The sequence below is a fragment of the Polyodon spathula genome, chromosome 10 (genome assembly GCF_017654505.1).
Source record: "Polyodon spathula isolate WHYD16114869_AA chromosome 10, ASM1765450v1, whole genome shotgun sequence".
NCBI lineage: Eukaryota > Metazoa > Chordata > Actinopteri > Acipenseriformes > Polyodontidae > Polyodon > Polyodon spathula.
Genome location: NC_054543.1, coordinates 7,458,194 through 7,475,206, shown reverse-complemented (window position 1 = coordinate 7,475,206; position 17,013 = coordinate 7,458,194). Strand labels below are relative to the sequence as shown.

At 41.8% G+C, this 17,013-nt stretch overlaps 2 protein-coding genes across 7 annotated transcripts in view; one reads left to right on the top strand and one right to left on the bottom strand.

The window, feature by feature from the left end:
• LOC121321765 (cadherin-23-like) overlaps nt 1-17,013 on the top strand; it is a 162,653-nt gene that overhangs the window by 121,980 nt on the left and 23,660 nt on the right. For 3 of the 4 annotated variants that reach the window (XM_041260921.1, XM_041260918.1, XM_041260919.1), the window contains 4 exons: nt 14,395-14,616; nt 15,246-15,365; nt 16,204-16,384; nt 16,580-16,713. In XM_041260921.1, coding sequence (XP_041116855.1) covers nt 14,395-14,616; nt 15,246-15,365; nt 16,204-16,384; nt 16,580-16,713 — 657 coding nt within the window. Of the gene's footprint in view, nt 1-12,815; nt 14,306-14,394; nt 14,617-15,245; nt 15,366-16,203; nt 16,385-16,579; nt 16,714-17,013 lie in introns of those variants that run through there. The other variant, XM_041260920.1, reaches the window with a different exon arrangement.
• Nucleotides 522-12,544, bottom strand: LOC121321766 (V-type immunoglobulin domain-containing suppressor of T-cell activation-like). Of its 3 annotated transcripts, none has more exons than XM_041260924.1 (8): nt 12,266-12,354; nt 11,303-11,551; nt 5,933-6,313; nt 5,208-5,276; nt 3,866-3,976; nt 2,589-2,616; nt 1,621-1,799; nt 522-576 (listed from the first exon to the last, which is right to left on the bottom strand). In XM_041260924.1, exons 3-8 carry the CDS (start codon nt 6,297-6,299, stop codon nt 539-541), a joined length of 792 nt encoding a protein of 263 aa, XP_041116858.1. In that variant the 5' UTR covers nt 6,300-6,313; nt 11,303-11,551; nt 12,266-12,354; the 3' UTR covers nt 522-538. The 3 variants fall into 3 exon arrangements, with proteins under 3 accessions (XP_041116858.1, XP_041116859.1, XP_041116856.1); XM_041260925.1 differs by having other exon boundaries at nt 11,303-11,424; nt 12,266-12,353; XM_041260922.1 differs by lacking the exon at nt 11,303-11,551 and having other exon boundaries at nt 12,266-12,544.

Sequence of the window (17,013 nt, the reverse complement as noted above, 5' to 3'; positions counted from 1 at the left end):
TTGTATTATCAGCTCTCTAACCATGTCACATCTTGCTAATATACCGTGCCCTTTGTTGCATGGTGTTTTGGAAATCTGAGTCAGGTAGCCCTTTTTTAAGACTATAGTATGTGAAGGTTGGCATCCTTGTCCTGAGCCCCAGTTGGTTCTTCCATGACTGTCTTCTCCCCGGGTTTATCCGAGTCCATGCCCAGGAATGTTCTTGTTGTTTGTCTGAGGTGAGGCATACCAGCGTGCTGTGTGTTGCACACAAGTTCCCCCCTGCAACCGAGTACTTTGATAGTTTGGTCCCGTTTCTGTTATAGTGTTGCGGGAGCGGCTTTATCCCGCACAACACAGGAACCAGTAAGCATGAAACTGAAAGCCTTGCAATATGGCACCGCATACAGGTCACGTCTGTCTTTAAAACTTAAAAACCCTAAATGAAAGAACAGGTATAAATGTGGGGTTGACATGCAGTATGTTGCCTTTGAAAATACAGCAAGAATCTGTGGCAGTTGTACAGCTGGTTGTTTTTTTTATTTATTTTATTATTATTCTATACGTTTATTAAATCAGGTGATTCCGGAATGGGTTCTGAAAAAAAAATATACAAAACAGGATGTTAGTTCTGTGCTCTCTTCGCTAACGCGCTCTCTAATTAGCTGCTAACTGGCATCACGTGTACAAGGAGACAGCACTTCCCAGTGGATATAATCCGAGAGCCACTCAAGCTTTCTATACTAGAGGGTACGCTGGATGTCTAGTTATTGCTAGTTGGTCTTCAACATTTTTGAGGTCCTCTTTTCTTAAAAAATTTAAAATCAGTCTTTCGGAGACAGATTTGCCGTGCTGTCAATGGCAGCCTTTGTGATGTCCCTGTATATCAGCAGTGGGCAGTGTTCTCTACAGCATATTATAGGTAGACAGGTTTGGAATCCTAATGAAAGCGAATGACCAAGAGATTCCACTTCATTTAATACAATAAAATACCGATGCTCTCCAAAATCCGTGTCTGGTGTAACTCTTATACTATATTGAAAACAACATTACAGTATCTGTCTATCAAGTCGGGGGTGTGAAAAAATAAAGTAACACCAAGTCTATACATAGCCATACCACTGTGATTTACAGTTAATCATCAGTGGAACCACAAGGGCAAATGGACAAAGCACCTTCTCCCCATTCTTAGTTTTTGTGTTAAACACTTGGAACTATCACGTATCTTCTACGGCGTGGTGATAGTCACGTACAGGACACACTTGGAAAGCTTGGATATGTGTCACAGAGAGCGAGACAGACAGAGGTACATTGCAGTGTGCGCCACTTGAAAACCTGTTACTGCATGAAATGTAGCCAATACAGGACGTATGTTACAGTGCAGTCACACGCATGTCGTTTCATATCAAGTGCCTCCAGCAAAAGCAAGCCATCCTTCAAATCAGGTAGCTACTACATTTTCGACTGTATAAAACCAGCAAGAAGATACCCCAAACTAAAATTCAACTCCTCCTACGTCACCCGGTACAACTTTTGGTTACACTTCAAAGTCATGGCTGCTATTCCTGTTGTTCCACATGAACTCAGCAGGCTCCCTACCCCAGGGTGTAGACAGTGTGCGTGTGTGAGCAGCAGGGTTACCTTGCGAAGGGAAGAAGCAGTCCCCGAGTGCCGGCGGGGAGAGTGGGGTGCCGGGCTCAGACAGTAGGTGGCGCCCTGTCTCTGATGACTGCCTCGTCAATATCTGAGTGGCGCTGCGGGTCTTCACACTGCGGGGCGGCAACTCGTCGAAAACGGGGTTCTCTTGACCCACGGCCTCACTGCGGGAGATGAGGGGGCACACGGATCAGAACCAGGGTGATAAAGAACACCGATGACAGCAAAGATGGTAGGAATAATAATTGTTTAATATTATTACTACTGCTCCTACTAATAAAAATGATATTATTGATAGTGTAGGATAATTGTGACTATTGAAATTATGACTACTACTACTAAATAATAGAAATAATAATAATGAAAAGAATTCTTTGTGATCTTTGTGGTAAATGCAACGATGGCTGTAGGGGTGATGTCAGACCCGGGAGAACACAAAGTACTGAGGGTAGAATGAAAGGAATCCACAGCAGACTGGGGTAATGAATGCACTGCGGAGCTTTTATTAAATGAACAAAATAAAAAGGTTTTAACAAACAAAAAACACAAAATAAATGGCACGTCGGCTAAACGAACAGATGCTAACAAACAGTGGACGAAACAAACGAGTATCGTGCTGGTCTTCCAGCGCGGGTAGCAGTTGTTTTAATTCTAGTTTTTTCTCCCGTTCCTTCGCCTTTGAACACACCAACCCAGAGTGAGTGATCCATGCCTCTATATATACAGCTGTGCTGGGATTCAGTTACTAATTAATCATTCACTTGAATTCCAGTACGTGAATTATTTTGTGCAATCCCCGTGCCCACATTCAAATACACACTTTACTCTGCACGTGAAGTGACTGTGCCATCTTCGTAAATAAATACAAATATGCTAATGAAAAGGAGAGAAAGACGTGGAAGGAGGGAACAGAGGAGGGGGAGTGAGTGTGACAGTAAAGTCTGGGCTCTTACCTGTCCATCCTCACAAGCTCATGGGCTCCTGCAATCAAAAATAGAATCACACACACACTTTAATTATTTTGAATGTCTTTGTCCCCAATTCAGAAGCGAACCAATATTTTTTTTTAAATGAAAACATTGTCATTCAAGCGGGTTTCCATGCCAGGGGGGGGGAATCCCCCGTGTACTGAGTAAGCATATGCAGATTTTGGGGGGGGGGGGGGGGGGGGGAATTCTCTTCAAACTGTGTCTTTATGACATTGTGATTTCCAAACCACAGTACTCCACTACAGCCATAAAGTACTCCACATTTTTGTTTGTTTGTTTTTTTGTAAACTGTTGCAATACTGAGGGATCCTGTCACACGTTCCGCTTCTCCATTTGTCGTGGAAGTGAAACGTGTTGACAGGGTTTCTATAGTGGCGGGGGGTGTGGGGGGGGGGTTGGTTCTGACTTGACTTTACAACGACCGTAGAACACATAATAGTAAAGCACAGGACAGCAAAAATTGCACAGGGGCGCTTTACATGTTAAAAAAGTCACCAGGAATGTGATGAATGACACAAAGGGAATTGAAACAATGGGAGGAATGCATCATCAGATAACTCTGGTACTTCGTGCTCTTTTCAAGCCTCTTTTAAGCATGCAAGTATGGGTGAAGTCAACGTTAGGGTCGGGGTCAATTCCTGTTTTTCCGTTCCAATTCCCTTTTAAAATCAATTTCCAATTCCAACTATTTCGAAGGAACTGGAATTGATATTATAGAAACATAATAACTAGTGTGATTTCCTCAGCTGCTTTCATGTGAAGCCAATTCAGTTGACAGTGAGTTCAATTGAAGTAATGTGTTGCCACTGTGAGACACTCATCTGAACAAAAATTGCAATTTTGATCAGTGGTGTGTTGGACTTGATTAAAAGGGATAGTTAATGGAATTGAAAAATAAGTTGACCCCAGTCCTGATCAGCATTGCTAATTAAACAGAACGGACAGGTTGAAGACTGTCTGCTTTGCCCTTTCGTTCTGTTCAGGCACTTCCCATTACAATGTGAGCTCTTTTTCAATAACTGTCTCGAAAGTCCAGTCATTTTGGTTTGACTTTGTACTGCTGTGGGAGTGGGAGTGGGAGTGGGAGTTGGAGTGGGAGGGGGACAGGGAATGAAACCAATCTGAATCATGAAATATGGAGGGAGAACTGTACTACAGAAATCATCACAAACACTCTAACATCTCCTACTGTAGAACAGCAGAGCCAGGTTGTTGGATAGATCAGTAGAGACTGTACTCACGTCTGTTAGATACAGTGCTCTGCCTCTGCTTGTACACCAGCAGGAGGATGACAGGCAGGGACAAGACTCCTAAGATGCTCCCTGCTGTCGCTAAGCCCAGCGCTGTTGAGCCTGGAGTGGTGGTGGGGGGGATGACACACAGACACAAGATATCCGTTAGTCTGGTACAGGGAATTTAAAAGAGAGGTTTTAAAAATAGATAGCGCTTACTTATATCTGATTGAAATTCGTAGTGGGCTTGATAGGGTTAAACTCAGGAGCTGTTTAAAAGAATGTTTGTGCTGATGGAAGGTTTGATATTCATGAAAGTGTTCTAGAGAATATTGTTTGAAGAAACATATTTTCAAATCGGATCAAAAAATGTGCTTTATGTAACTGTGAATATGGCTGATTTAAAGATTTTTAACTGCTCTGTAGACTGACGCCGTGGGGTCCGGTATGGCATGTATAACCTCCAGTAGCTGCAAGGAAAAGAATGCACGTGCCTGTTTAGATCACAGAGTGATGTAGCTCCAGGCAGGAAAGTCTATGTCTCTCATGTGTCAGCTAACACTATATGTTATGCAATGTGAACTGTCTGCTTTCTGATATTGTACAGTAAACACAAGTCAAAGCAATGGAGGGATTCATTATGTTTGGGATGCGAAGGGTTAAAACACCCAAATGTTTGCTGTATTTTTGGGCTCAGTTTTTCATCCCATTGTTTGATCCAGTTTTGGGAAAAACTGCAGCTCTTAAAATAACAACCAAGGAAAGCAGGAGATTGAAGCTGAAAGAACCCATCCTGTACACTCCCTAACCCTCTCTCCCTACCATCTGTTCTCTTCCACCCTCTCCCCCTCACTCCCTACCCTCCCTCTCACTTAACTCCTCCCCTATTTCTCACTTTACCCTCTCTCTCCCTACGCTATCGTATCCACCCACACACCCTATCGCACTGCCTCCGGAAACCCCCTCACCCCCTACCCACTCTCTCGCACTCTCCACCCCCCTTTGTGTGCACCCCCTCCTGATCATGCCCCAGCAAGCCAGGACACCATGACTCACACCAGAAACCTTTTAATAAGCACAGCTTCAGCCCTGGAAAAATAAAGAACCAGCATGCCTCCTGTGTGTGTGAAGGGCAGGGTGGGGGGGATGGGGCACTGTTCTGCATCTTCTAAATCTCTTTCTTTCAGCAAGCTTTTGCAGGCTGCTTTTTTGTTAATTTGCTAATAGGAAATCAATGACAGAAGGAACCTTTGAGGTCTATGAATTTAGCCCAGTGTTATAAAGGAGAAGCCACACATTTAAAACAAAGCAAGACAAAATCTATAAAGTCAACAGAATCCCACGCTTGTACCGTCCTTGCTGTCCTCGGGAGTATGAGGGGCAGTGTGGGAGACACACTTCTGATTGGAGCTGCTGCCGTCTGTCACAATGAGAGAGAGAGAGGTCAGCATCACAATTCACATTGCTACGTAAGAGGCCCTACATTGCATGGCATTAAAACTAGCATCTGCTTTTATCAAAGGTTCCTGGTAAGTATTTGAATGAAGCAGTTATCTGTGGGCCGTGGGTCTATTTGAATGATCTAATCGGGCGCCCTATAGCCTGGAGGTCGCCAGTTCTAGTCCAGGCTATTCCACTGCTGAATGGGGGGGGGGGGGCTTTGGCTCACCGCACACCAGCAACCCCTGTAGACTGACCTGGTGCCTGCAGGCTTGCCTGTAAGCTGCCCAGAGCTGTGTTGTCCTCCGACGCTGTAGCTCTGGGTTGGCTGCATGGCAGGCCTGCATAGTGAAAAAAAGTGGTCGGCTGACGGCACATGCTTCACAGGATAGCATGTGTTCGTCTTCGCCGCTCCCGAGTCAGCACGGGTGGTAGCGGTGAGCTGAGCATAAAAAAAAATACAATTGGATATGTCAAATTGGGAGAAAACCTGGGTAAAATTAATTGCCGACTACTAAATTTTAAAAAAAGAGAGAACTTTCCAAGTATGAACTTGGAAAACCTGTGTTCTTCCAGATTAAGAGCACCATGAGAGTAACACATGGTGCATTTTGCTGTCCCTCGCTCAGCACTTACTCTTGGTGATGTTGAGCTCTATGTAGGCGTGCTCGCTGCTCAGCAGGTGGAGTTTGTTGTGCTCCGTGTTGATATCGTACACGTAGCAGCAGTAGCCGCCCTGGTCCGCCACAGTGAGGTTGGCGAGAATCATCCAGAAGGTGCCCTTGTGGTCGGAGGACAGGAACACCCCCGGGTGGGTGCCATTGTCCTTCAGGTGGCGCGGGTGAACCTTCTCCTTGCACTCAAGGCTCCTCCCTGCGCTGAAGAGCCAGTTCCTCCCCATTTTGTCATGCATGTCAGCCAGGTGGCCATGGAGGGAGCATTTCAGAGTGACATTGGCACCTTCAGGGCAGCTAAAGGAGACGTAGGGAGCCGTGACCTTCATAGACCCCACGTGACCTGCAGGGACCACAGGGAGGCGACAGTCAGGTCTGAATCGGTTAAACACAGACACAATACCCAGATAGAAACAGGTTTGCTCATTTTGTTTTGACTACAAAAAGAACAAAACTGGACCTGTTTGGATTATACCTCTCCCCTTTGAACACGAGAACAATTCTGGGGCTTAAAATCACCGCCCTACAATTTTTAAGTCTCATTTTTCTCAGATTAATACACTGTTTTTTCTTGTATTCAGTAATATAAATGACCCAGGCTGGGGGAAACACTATTAATATAGACCTGAGGGGTGACTATAGACTGCTGTGCGACTGTGGCAACGTTGCCCCGCCCCTGTGTGTATTTCTGTGTTGTATATTGCGTGTTGTGCGTTAATGTTCGTGTATTGTCATTGGTACATGGGATGTAATATGGGTTACGAGCACAAGTGTTTAAAATGTATATTTGTATTGAGGCACGTGGATTGCACAGCACTTCACGTGCAGGTAAAATGTAGTAATATGTGAGCACAAGTAATTGCACTTATTAATTCATGTGCCGTTGTACCGAGACTCCAATTGAATGATTGATTAGAAATCGAGTCTCGATACAGCTGCATAAAAGCAGGATGTTTGCACTCACTCGGGTAGTGAAATATAGTTCGTCCTACAATGCATATATTCCCCAAGCAGGATATATGCACTAACTATATTATTTTGGTGATAATATATATTTATTATTATTGATATTCTAAGTGACAAAGTAAGCCCATATCTATTTTTATAAATTTCATATATCCTATATATATATAATAATATATATATATATATATATATATATATATAATATATATTCTATATTTGGTGATCTATTTTTCACAAACACACAACAAACACACACTGTCACACACTACACAATAACACACACACACACATTTCACACACACACACACACACACACACACACACACACACACACACACCACACACACACACACACACACACACACACACACACACACACACACACACACACACACACACACACACACACACACATTCCTACAATGTCAGTCTCTATACCCCAGTCCAATTAAAGCTATCTTAGCTCCACAAGCTATCTGAGTGAATCATAACAGCACTAATACCCTTCACATCCTCTGCTAGATAATTGTCATTTGATTATCAGCTATTCACACCCTTGTTTCAAATATTCTGCATGATAAACATGGTCTTGAAGGTCTTAAATCTCTCTGAATGGACTTGGCGTGGGTTAGGGCTAGGGTCCTGCACATTTGTCAAGTAGACAAACTATTTGTGTGGAAGGTAACTGGCAGTCATATAAAAGTATATGCAGTCATAGATGTGTTAATAAAGAAACACAGAAAAAAATGATTTTGCATATACCAGCAAGAGGGAAAAAAAATTGCTTGTGGATCAAACACACACATACACATGTATATACACTTCAATAACAATATGTCCGATATAAGCCTCCTAATACAAAAATAAAAAATGGCTTTAACATTGATATCTGGTCTGCTGTGTATTATGTATACAGCACAGTGGTGCTCCTGAATTGTAATGGTGCAAAATCAGCCACAAACAACTCCGTTACAAGCAGTTCATTTATTTTTTCTAGTGGATTCCTGCTAGCCTTTTTTTTTGTTTGTTTAGTTTTTTTCTGTTTAAATGTTTGTATTCTTCACTGACAATTTGCCTTTGCTTCGAACCAGCGCACTATATCTCAGGGAACACCAGACTGAGGTATCCCGGACCTGCAGCGCCTCTCCAACGTTGCATTGTTTTTTCAAATTTGACAGCTGCACTGTTTATCAGCACACTTGTGGTCTTGTGCTTGTGTGTTGTTCTCTTTGCTGGGATGGGGCCAGGTGTATTTGGAGCAGACTGTGCAGATCTCTCCAGTATGCATGCAGGCAGGTGTGAACTCACAACGGAAAAGAAGATACACTTCCTGTGCACAGCTAAATCTTTATTTTAGCTGTTTTTTGTTTTTTTAGGTCAGTGCACTTTGTCAGCTGTGCAAGGTACAGAGATGTGAAAGACTGATTGAGGGATGTGGCTGCCTCACCGCTAAGGCCGAAAGTTCATCACTTTTACATCATACACGATTAGAAAGTACTTATCACTCCAGTGGGGTGAGGAATACTGATTCCCATTGCAGTGCAGTTTGATCTGTACCTGGTTTTACTCTAGTTTGCATAAGCCTTAAGTGTGTGTGTGTGTGTGTGTGTGTGTGTGTGTGTGTGTGTGTGTATATATATATATATATATATATATATATAAAATGTTTCTTTCTTTATGGTTTCTGTTCGTATTGTAAGGGTCTCAGTCAGGCTTAAATTGTTTGAAGTGAAATCTTTGTAAATGTTTCACTTTTTGTGCTGCGTTTTAAAACTAATCATAGCGATGGAGACAGAGACCCTTACTGGTCAGACACCCGACGGGTTCAGCTGGAGGGGTCCCAGGCTGCATCAGCAGCTGCCTAACCAGTAGAAACAGCTGCATATTCAATGGACTGAATCCTTATTTTTTTAATTTTGTGACTTGTCATAGTCCAGTTAAAAATAGTAGAAAAGGACACTCTGCAGCGTGTTACAGCAGAATAAGATACAGCATGAAGTCATTATTGAATTCCTCTGCCAAAAAAAATAAACACACTGGTCAGGGATCTAAATGTTTCAGTGGGCGATTTCTGAGTGCAGTATTAACAGGCTGCTGAAAGATGTCTATTTCCTGAGTCTTCAATTGACCCTGGGGGGAGGGAGATGGCTCTGGGCTCTAGCTAGAAAAAGCTACAGTGTTATCTAGGAAGGAGAGGGGGCAGCGCCCTGTTCTGCTCCGAGAAAACATCTCGATGAGAATGATTCCTCTCTATTATTTCCAGAACTGGGGCACGCAGCTTTGGCTTGGGCAACAGTGTCCTCTTTTTGCGGTTAAGTGTTTAATATTCAGATTTCAGAGGCATTTGCATTACAGAGCGCAGCTTAGCAAGTTTCCCTTCACCAAACACTCTTATCCAAAAGTTTCCTTTACACTGGTCCTAAATGACACGAAAGGCTTTTGTGGTCTGCAGAGGAACGTTTTCAATTATACCCGACAGCTTCTGGGTTTCCGTTTTAATAAGCAAGTGTGTTTAGACTTAATAAGAACTGGGGCATGCCTGAGCTCTCTGATCTACATTGATGTGTTTGAGAGCTAATCCAGGATCCAATTCTTATAGGGACTGAACTCTTTGCTACCCTTGTAACCAAGCGGTTAGCACACTCACCAGCGGAGACTCGTAAATCTTGTTATTTGAGATGCAGGGCTATGGAGTTTAGGGATTGGTATAACAAGAAGGCTGATGTCCATACTGGTGTAAATACTTACAACAGTGGTTTTGAAACAGATGGGCCCAACTGACATGGGGACGACCAGGGGATCCTCAGGAAACTCTTAACTCAGAAATATAAAATATTCTTAATCATGAGGTAGAGGTATTCTGTTATTGTTTGAACGGTGATGTACTACACTGGTTAATATTTACTTTGCATTCAGTGAAGACATTCTTCCTCCTCTGGGTAGCTGTTAAGTGTGCATCCCATACACTAGCTAAAATGTTTAGTTCCTTACTGCAGCTCATATGTGCCTTTGTGATTTCCCTTTCCTTAGTTTTAAGTTCCTATTGACATTTAATTTCTTTCTTGTGTGATTAAATCGGAAACACTTCAGAACCTAAGCACTCCTGAACACGTCAGAAATGCGGGACTGTGGGTTCTGACCCGGAGGCGCAGACAACTTGCCTAGCTGAGCTGATATTTGCTACAGTCCAATCTGCAACCACAAAGAGCCTTATCTCATCAGACTGTTAAAAGTGAAACTATGAAACTCATTTTTGAAACATCCCAGATCTCAGTAGATCTATCTAGCTGCTTAAATAGCTTTAAATAAATAAATAAATAAACGTGCTGTGGTGAGCATTGCAGTGTTGCACGTTTACACAGGAGCCCCGCAATGGGGAAGTACTGCAGTCTGATCAGCAGAAATGTCCTGTCCCTTCCAACAGCAGAACTGTGAAGTCTTGCAATAAAGGCAGGAGGGGGAGCATGTTGTGCAAACAGCGCATCATGAAAACCCCATTTCAAAACCGCTGATGCTGAAATACTCTGGTGTCCAACTGCCCTGTTTAGCCTTTTTGGTTTGTAGAGCTCTGAGATGCTTCAGAGACAAGAGGACTAGCAAAGTCCTTTGACAAACATCTGAAATGAAGATGCTGATCCAAGGCTTTAAGGAATTGTACTGGTCTCTGAGTATTTCTGCATATCTCACAGTGCGTCATAGAGTGCATACGAATGTCTTATAAGAGTCAGACGTTGCTGAGTAAGAGTGAAGTAGTTCCACACTGTGGTTTGTGATCCTCAATCATCTGTCGCAATGTACTGTTACTATTTACTACAGATATAGTAAATACTTTGTTCAGCTTCAATGACAAATATTTTAACTATCAGTCAGTCTGCATCTCCGATGAAAAATAATTCAGTCCCCAATTCACAGTTTTGTGTGTCCTCTTTGGAGAGCTCCCAGATGACTTGTCAATAACACAGCGTACAAACTTTCCTATTTGATATTCATGTGCCGATGTAAAGATACGCACAAAGTGATTTGCGGCTGGAAAAAAAACCATTGCTAGTGTTAAATGATACTTTAGCAGTCACTAACAATGCATCGTATGTAAAGAATGGTTTTCACCTGCCGTTCTGCACCCGCTATCAAATTAGCTCTTTACTATCATTAATCCATTTAAATGATATTGAAATGTATTCAAATGAAGAAAAGAGCAATTGGGCAGGGATCTGGAATACTAAGCGGGCACAAACATTATAATGAGATGTGGGGATTTTGCCTTGCACTTGGGCAATTGCTGACCCTCCAAAAATGTTGCACCTCCTCTGACAAGGTGCAAATCATTGTAGAAGAGAGTAATTAAATGCTATATAAAAGCACACACCTTCAGAGACCTGTCATTGGCCTCGGGATGGGTGCTGTGGTGCACTTCCTCATGCAGCAAGGCTTGGCTCTTGTTGAGGGCAGGCAGGTAAACCTTCGGAGAAGTTCAAGATGGAGAAGACCCTGTATATTCAAACCCAGGGTCGCTTTATTTGGGATGGATTGTCCTCTCTGCTTGCCTCATCAGTGCTGTCAGCTGTGATGTAGATGTGCTCCACAAATGTCATTCAGTGCTTGCTGCATCGTTTTGCTGAAGGTTCATACTCAGTTGAAGCAAAGCAATCAATATGATAACTAGCAGAAAATGCACAGACACTGCTCCCACAAACGAGTCTCCTTCATTTTGAACAGGAGTCTGATCTACAGGTTAATTTACCACTGACAACAAATCAATGATTTCCTTCAGCACTAAACCATGTATTCTAGAAAATCAACTGCAAGATAAATATTTAACAAGCACCTGGAGCTATAGTGGTTTCTGTTCGCACTGTAAAATTAAATCTGTCGACAGTCTTTTGCATTCAGTTTTGTCAAAGAACGAAAACCGCTAAGCCGTCAGTATTCGTCACGAATGCTAAGAACGACTCTACTATATATATATATATATATATATATATATATATATATATATATATATATATAGTAACCATTTCCAGTTCAAGAATAATAAACCCAAAAAAAAAAGTAAAAATGTAGCAACAAAACAAAAAAACGGACTCAAAATAAATTGTATAGCTTTAAACGAAATTGAAATGCGAGTTTTTTTTCGCGTTTAGATGTTCTAATATCTTTAAAAAAAAAAAAAAAAAAAAAAAAACACGGAGATGTCAACAATATTGTGAGTCATCGCCTTGTTATTAAACAGACATAAACTATTAAGTAAAGCAGCCCCAGTCGAAAGTATATTTTTAATCGGGCACACAAGTATAACGTGGAAAAGAACGGTGTTTTTTTCAATGCTTACCTGATATTGCTGAAACATTTATGCAGACGCAGATAAGAAGTAACCAGCGAAATTCCAAAATAGTAGGTTTTTTAGTTTGTAAATCCATGTCTATACGACCCTGTCTCAGTTAATTAACTGATGTAGAATCTCAGAAATTACTAATGTATTAGAAAAAGGAAAAAAAAAGTGTATATAATAAAAAAAAAAAGCAAACGAAAATTGCGTCTCCAGCAAGCCGATCGACACAGGAAATGTGCAAAGGTTTGGCAGCTTGGCATTTACATACTCTTAAGATACTGTACTGCGACCTCCTGACCATAAAACCGATCTTCAGTTCTTCGGTTAACCGCAGGGGGGAGCGTGTTGTGTTATTGTGCAAAATACAGAACGTCAAACACATCTCATTACATTCTACAAACTTGTATAACCTTTTCCATTAGAACAATTCAGACAAACTTTCTAATTCCAGTCTCCTCCTACTCCTCCATATTCTTTTTCTTCTCATTATTATTATTATTATTATTATTATTATTATTATTATTATTATTATTATAATTACATAGAAAAGTACAGTATATTGCATTTATTACAGTATATTGCATTATTCCATGTAAAACCGGAGAGAAGAACGCTTCGCCACGCAGCAAACGTTTGGACAAAAGTGTCTTTTGTTGCCAAAAGTCATATACACTATAAAATAATGCAGTGTTTTTTGGCTGATTGATTTGTCTACCCCACTGCCAGGATCAAATAAGTAAACCGGATTATCAGATACATGTAAAAAAAACAAAAAACAAAGGCAGGGTAATAATGAAGCGAGATAAAGATTGTGCAAGTGTAAACGCCTTATCTTTTCAAGGTGGTTTCTCTCAACTGTGGTTCTCCAAATGCAATTGGGAGTGACTCATGATGAAACTGACCATTTGGATGAGCAGATCACCTATCAGGGTTGAGAGGGTTGTCAGAACAAAGAACTGGGCAAGGAATGAACACATGTATTTCTTTAAGAGACTCTTGGATTGGAAGTCACTCTTATTTCTATATTCCTGGTGTGAGACCCTTGTTTTGAGGCACCACTGACTTTTCAAATGAATCCTGTAAATCGTTTTACCTGCTGTGGAAGGGAGGCTGTAATAGAACAGTTCTCTTTATCTTGGTGGGATACTGTCTACATACTGGGTGCTGTGTTTGGGCAGGGGGGTGTGGATATGGGGGAGGGAAGAGGATAAAGAGTCGCATGGCTGCAATGACTAGAACAAGATTATCTGTGTTTTGTTTTTGTTTGTGTTTTTTTTTTTGTATGTTTTTACTTCAGTAGTTTCTAATGCTAAATATTTTAAACAACCAAAAATGAGCATTGCTATTGGAAAAAAGGCTTTTGTTGCCCCTTCAGACTGGAGTAAACTACACGTATAACTCACAGCATCACTTCATCATTTTGAGAGATTGCTGTTTGATCATTTGAATCTGCCTTGCGATAGCGCTTGAAGTGCGGAGGGTAGAGTAATACTTGGATTGTGACACGGTGACCTTGCTGTATGCTTGTGTGTCATTGTAACTTTCTGTTCCCACTGGGAGGGACGCCTGTGCAAACAAGATGCCTGCAGATCAGATGGCTTTTCCACTGAATGCAATTTTAAATAAATAGATCAATCTGCAGCGATTCCAAAGACAATGCTGGATGAAACATGGCTGCTGCTTTCATGCATATGTAGACAGATAAAAAAACCTCTTCTTTTTTTTATAGGGAACATGTGGAAGATGACAACCTCATATGTGGATGCTGTTTTCTTTCCATATGGAGCAATGGAAAAAAATGTCAATGAAAAATATATATATTCTTTGTCCAAAACTACTTGTTTCAGCTATTTTCCATATTTCATGCATGAAATCCAATGATCAGTTTGTCCATGGTTTTGTGTTTGCATACCCTGAAATAAGAAAAAAAAACAAAAAAACAAGTGAGGAATCAGAAGACCAGTACTTATAAGAATAAAGATAGTTAAACATTGGTTAGAACTTCTAAGGAGTCCTAGTTAGAAAAAGTCTACAATGCTTGTAAGATTTTTTTCAATTGATTGTTGATTTTTCTAACCTTCGCAACCTTTATCAAACTACAGTCCTGTTTTCCCCTCGCCTCTGCCCAGGCCACCACCACCGTTTTCGTGACCATCCTGGATGAGAATGACAATGCCCCAGTCTTTAAGCAGCTGGTCTATGAAGCCACGTTCCGAGAGGGTCCCAACACGGCCAACTCTGTCATGCTGACAGTCAGTGCCACGGACCGAGACCAGGGGCTCAACGGGACCGTCCTGTATCACATAGCGGAGGGGAATGTGGACAGCACCTTTTACATCAACAGGACCACAGTGAGTCACGCAACCCTGCCCCCGTGGGCCCACCGCTCTTTAAATACCTCTTGATTCAGTAATTGTGAACATAGCCAGAAGATATAACATAGAAGAAGATATAACTAAAAGAAGAAACAACATTACAGGGGAGTTGATTCCAGACCCTCACAAGGCACTTTTTTACACAGAGAATTGTGAGGGTCTGGAATCAACTCCCCTGTAATGTTATTGAAGCTGACACCCTGGGATCCTTCAAGAAGCTGCTTGATGAGATTCTGGGATCAATAAGCTACTAACAACCAAACGAGCAAGATGGGCCGAATGGCTTCCTCTCGTTTGTAAACTTTCTTATGTTCTTCTTATGTTCTAAAACTAGTGAAATAAATAAATACATACATACATAAATAAAATGTTTGCTGAATAATAAACAATATCCTTGGAAAATCAATAGACTGCATTCACAAAGCATGCTAATGTTTGTTATTGGCCTGGCAAGTCATACAAGTATTACCGAAGATACTGTATTAAATGTACAGAAATATTGAATGTATATATATATATATATATATATGTGTGTGTGTGTGTGTGTGTGTAATAATTGAAATGCCTCTACTCTGCACTTTGAATGAATGTCTCTCTGTCTGCAGGGAACCGTGGTCACACTGAGAGAGCTGGACTACGAGGTCAGCCATGGACGCTACACCCTCATCATCACCGCCACTGACCAGTGTCCGTACCCTTCACTGAGACTGCAGTCCAGCGCCACGGTATGTACATGTATGCCAGTGTAAACAATCCTACCCCCCCACCAAGGTTATACCACCACCCTTTCTGTCAGCCATCTGCCAGTAGACCTTGCCAAAAATGTACATCAATGCAATTTATAGGTTATTGTTATTTTAAATGTCCCTTGTTGTGTAGAATAATACATAGTTTTGACTGCTCTAGTGCAGTTTTATCGTTTACCGTGTTCTGAATGACCTTCGGTATACTGCCACCCTCGCTGTGGTTCCAGTTTGGATGTCTGCCTCATACTTGATGGTGTAATGAGGGAGGACTGTACAGATTGTGTACCTCAGAATTTTTTTTCTGTTTACACTACAGTTTGGGTGTATGAATTCTAAAAGAAGTCTAATAAATTCAATGGCATTGAAGACATTGAGAAAGACTTCTCGTGAAAACGTTGGTTGTCATTGAATTTTTTAATTTCTAAACTCAACACTATCGAGGGTTTGATAGTTCTGAAAGATTTTACTGTAGGCAGAATGAGAGAGAAGAATTTTTCATTTTCAGGGAATGTAATTAATATTTAAATTAAAAACAAAGCGTGGAGAATGAGGGTTCCCTCACACAAGTTTACCACAGTAAAAAACACAGCAAAATATGAAATCTAAAGCACAGGTAAGCATTGTGAAGCAGAAGTATGGTAAAGTATGTTATACATAGTAAACCAGGGTAAACTATTTTAAATTCATGCTATAACAATGGGAGAAGCATGGTGAAACTGCAAAGTTCTTGTGCTACACTTTCCTGAAGGTTCTCTGATGGGTCTCGTTGAAATGTTGTCCGAAGTGCGCTGTTATGCTCGTCCATGTTTCTTCTCAGGTGCTGGTTAACGTGATAGACATCAATGACGTGACGCCAACCTTCCCACACTCCTTCGAGGGGCCCTTTGACATCACTGAGGGCCAGCCGGGCCCCCGGGTGTGGACCCTGCGAGCTCAGGACGAAGACTCGGGGCCCAACGGGCAGGTGGAGTACAGCATCATGTCTGGAGATCCCCAGAGTGAGTCTTACTAACTCTTCATTTCCTGTGGACATCATTCATAGCGATGGTTAGGGTTCAGAATATACTACGCTGTGTGTGTGCGAATGAAGAAAACAGATACAGAAACTCAGTCTCAGTGCTGTGCAAAGAAACTGTTGGTATACAGCCCTGTAAAAACATAAGCAATGCTGTGTGGTTGTGTTTCCTCCCCAGATGAGTTTGTGATCTCCCCGGTGGAGGGGGAGCTGCGTGTGCACAGGGACGTGGAGCTGGACCGTGAGAACATTGCCTTCTACAACATCACAGTGCAGGCAAAGGACCTGGGCGTGCCCCCACGCAGCAGCACGGTACTGTCTGCTGCCTGCTAATCACCCTGTCTGGATTAATAGTTATATATTAGAATCTGCCTGGGTTTACATCATTTAAATAGACCCCGATAGCTATACCCTGCCATTGGTCATACACTCAAAGTTCCCTCATTTAATTCAATATTTCCATTTCTATCTAAACAGTGGTTTCTGCGAGATATTGCAGCTGCTGCAGAATGGTCAATTTTTGAAACAGTTTAAATAAATCGCACTTATTCAAACTGACCTGTAATCTGAACCATGCTGTCCTAATTAAATTCTGTCTGACAACAGCTGAAC

Coding starts and splice junctions, on each gene's coding strand:
- LOC121321766 (XM_041260922.1), bottom strand. CDS start 12,353: ATGGATTTACAAACTAAAAAACCTACTATTTTGGAATTTCGCTGGTTA. Junction 5,277..5,932: donor AGAGCTCAACATCACCAAGA/GTAAGTGCTGAG, acceptor TCATTGTGACAG/ACGGCAGCAGCTCCAATCAG. Junction 577..1,620: donor CTGCTTCTTCCCTTCGCAAG/GTAACCCTGCTG, acceptor TTTTTTTTTCAG/AACCCATTCCGGAATCACCT.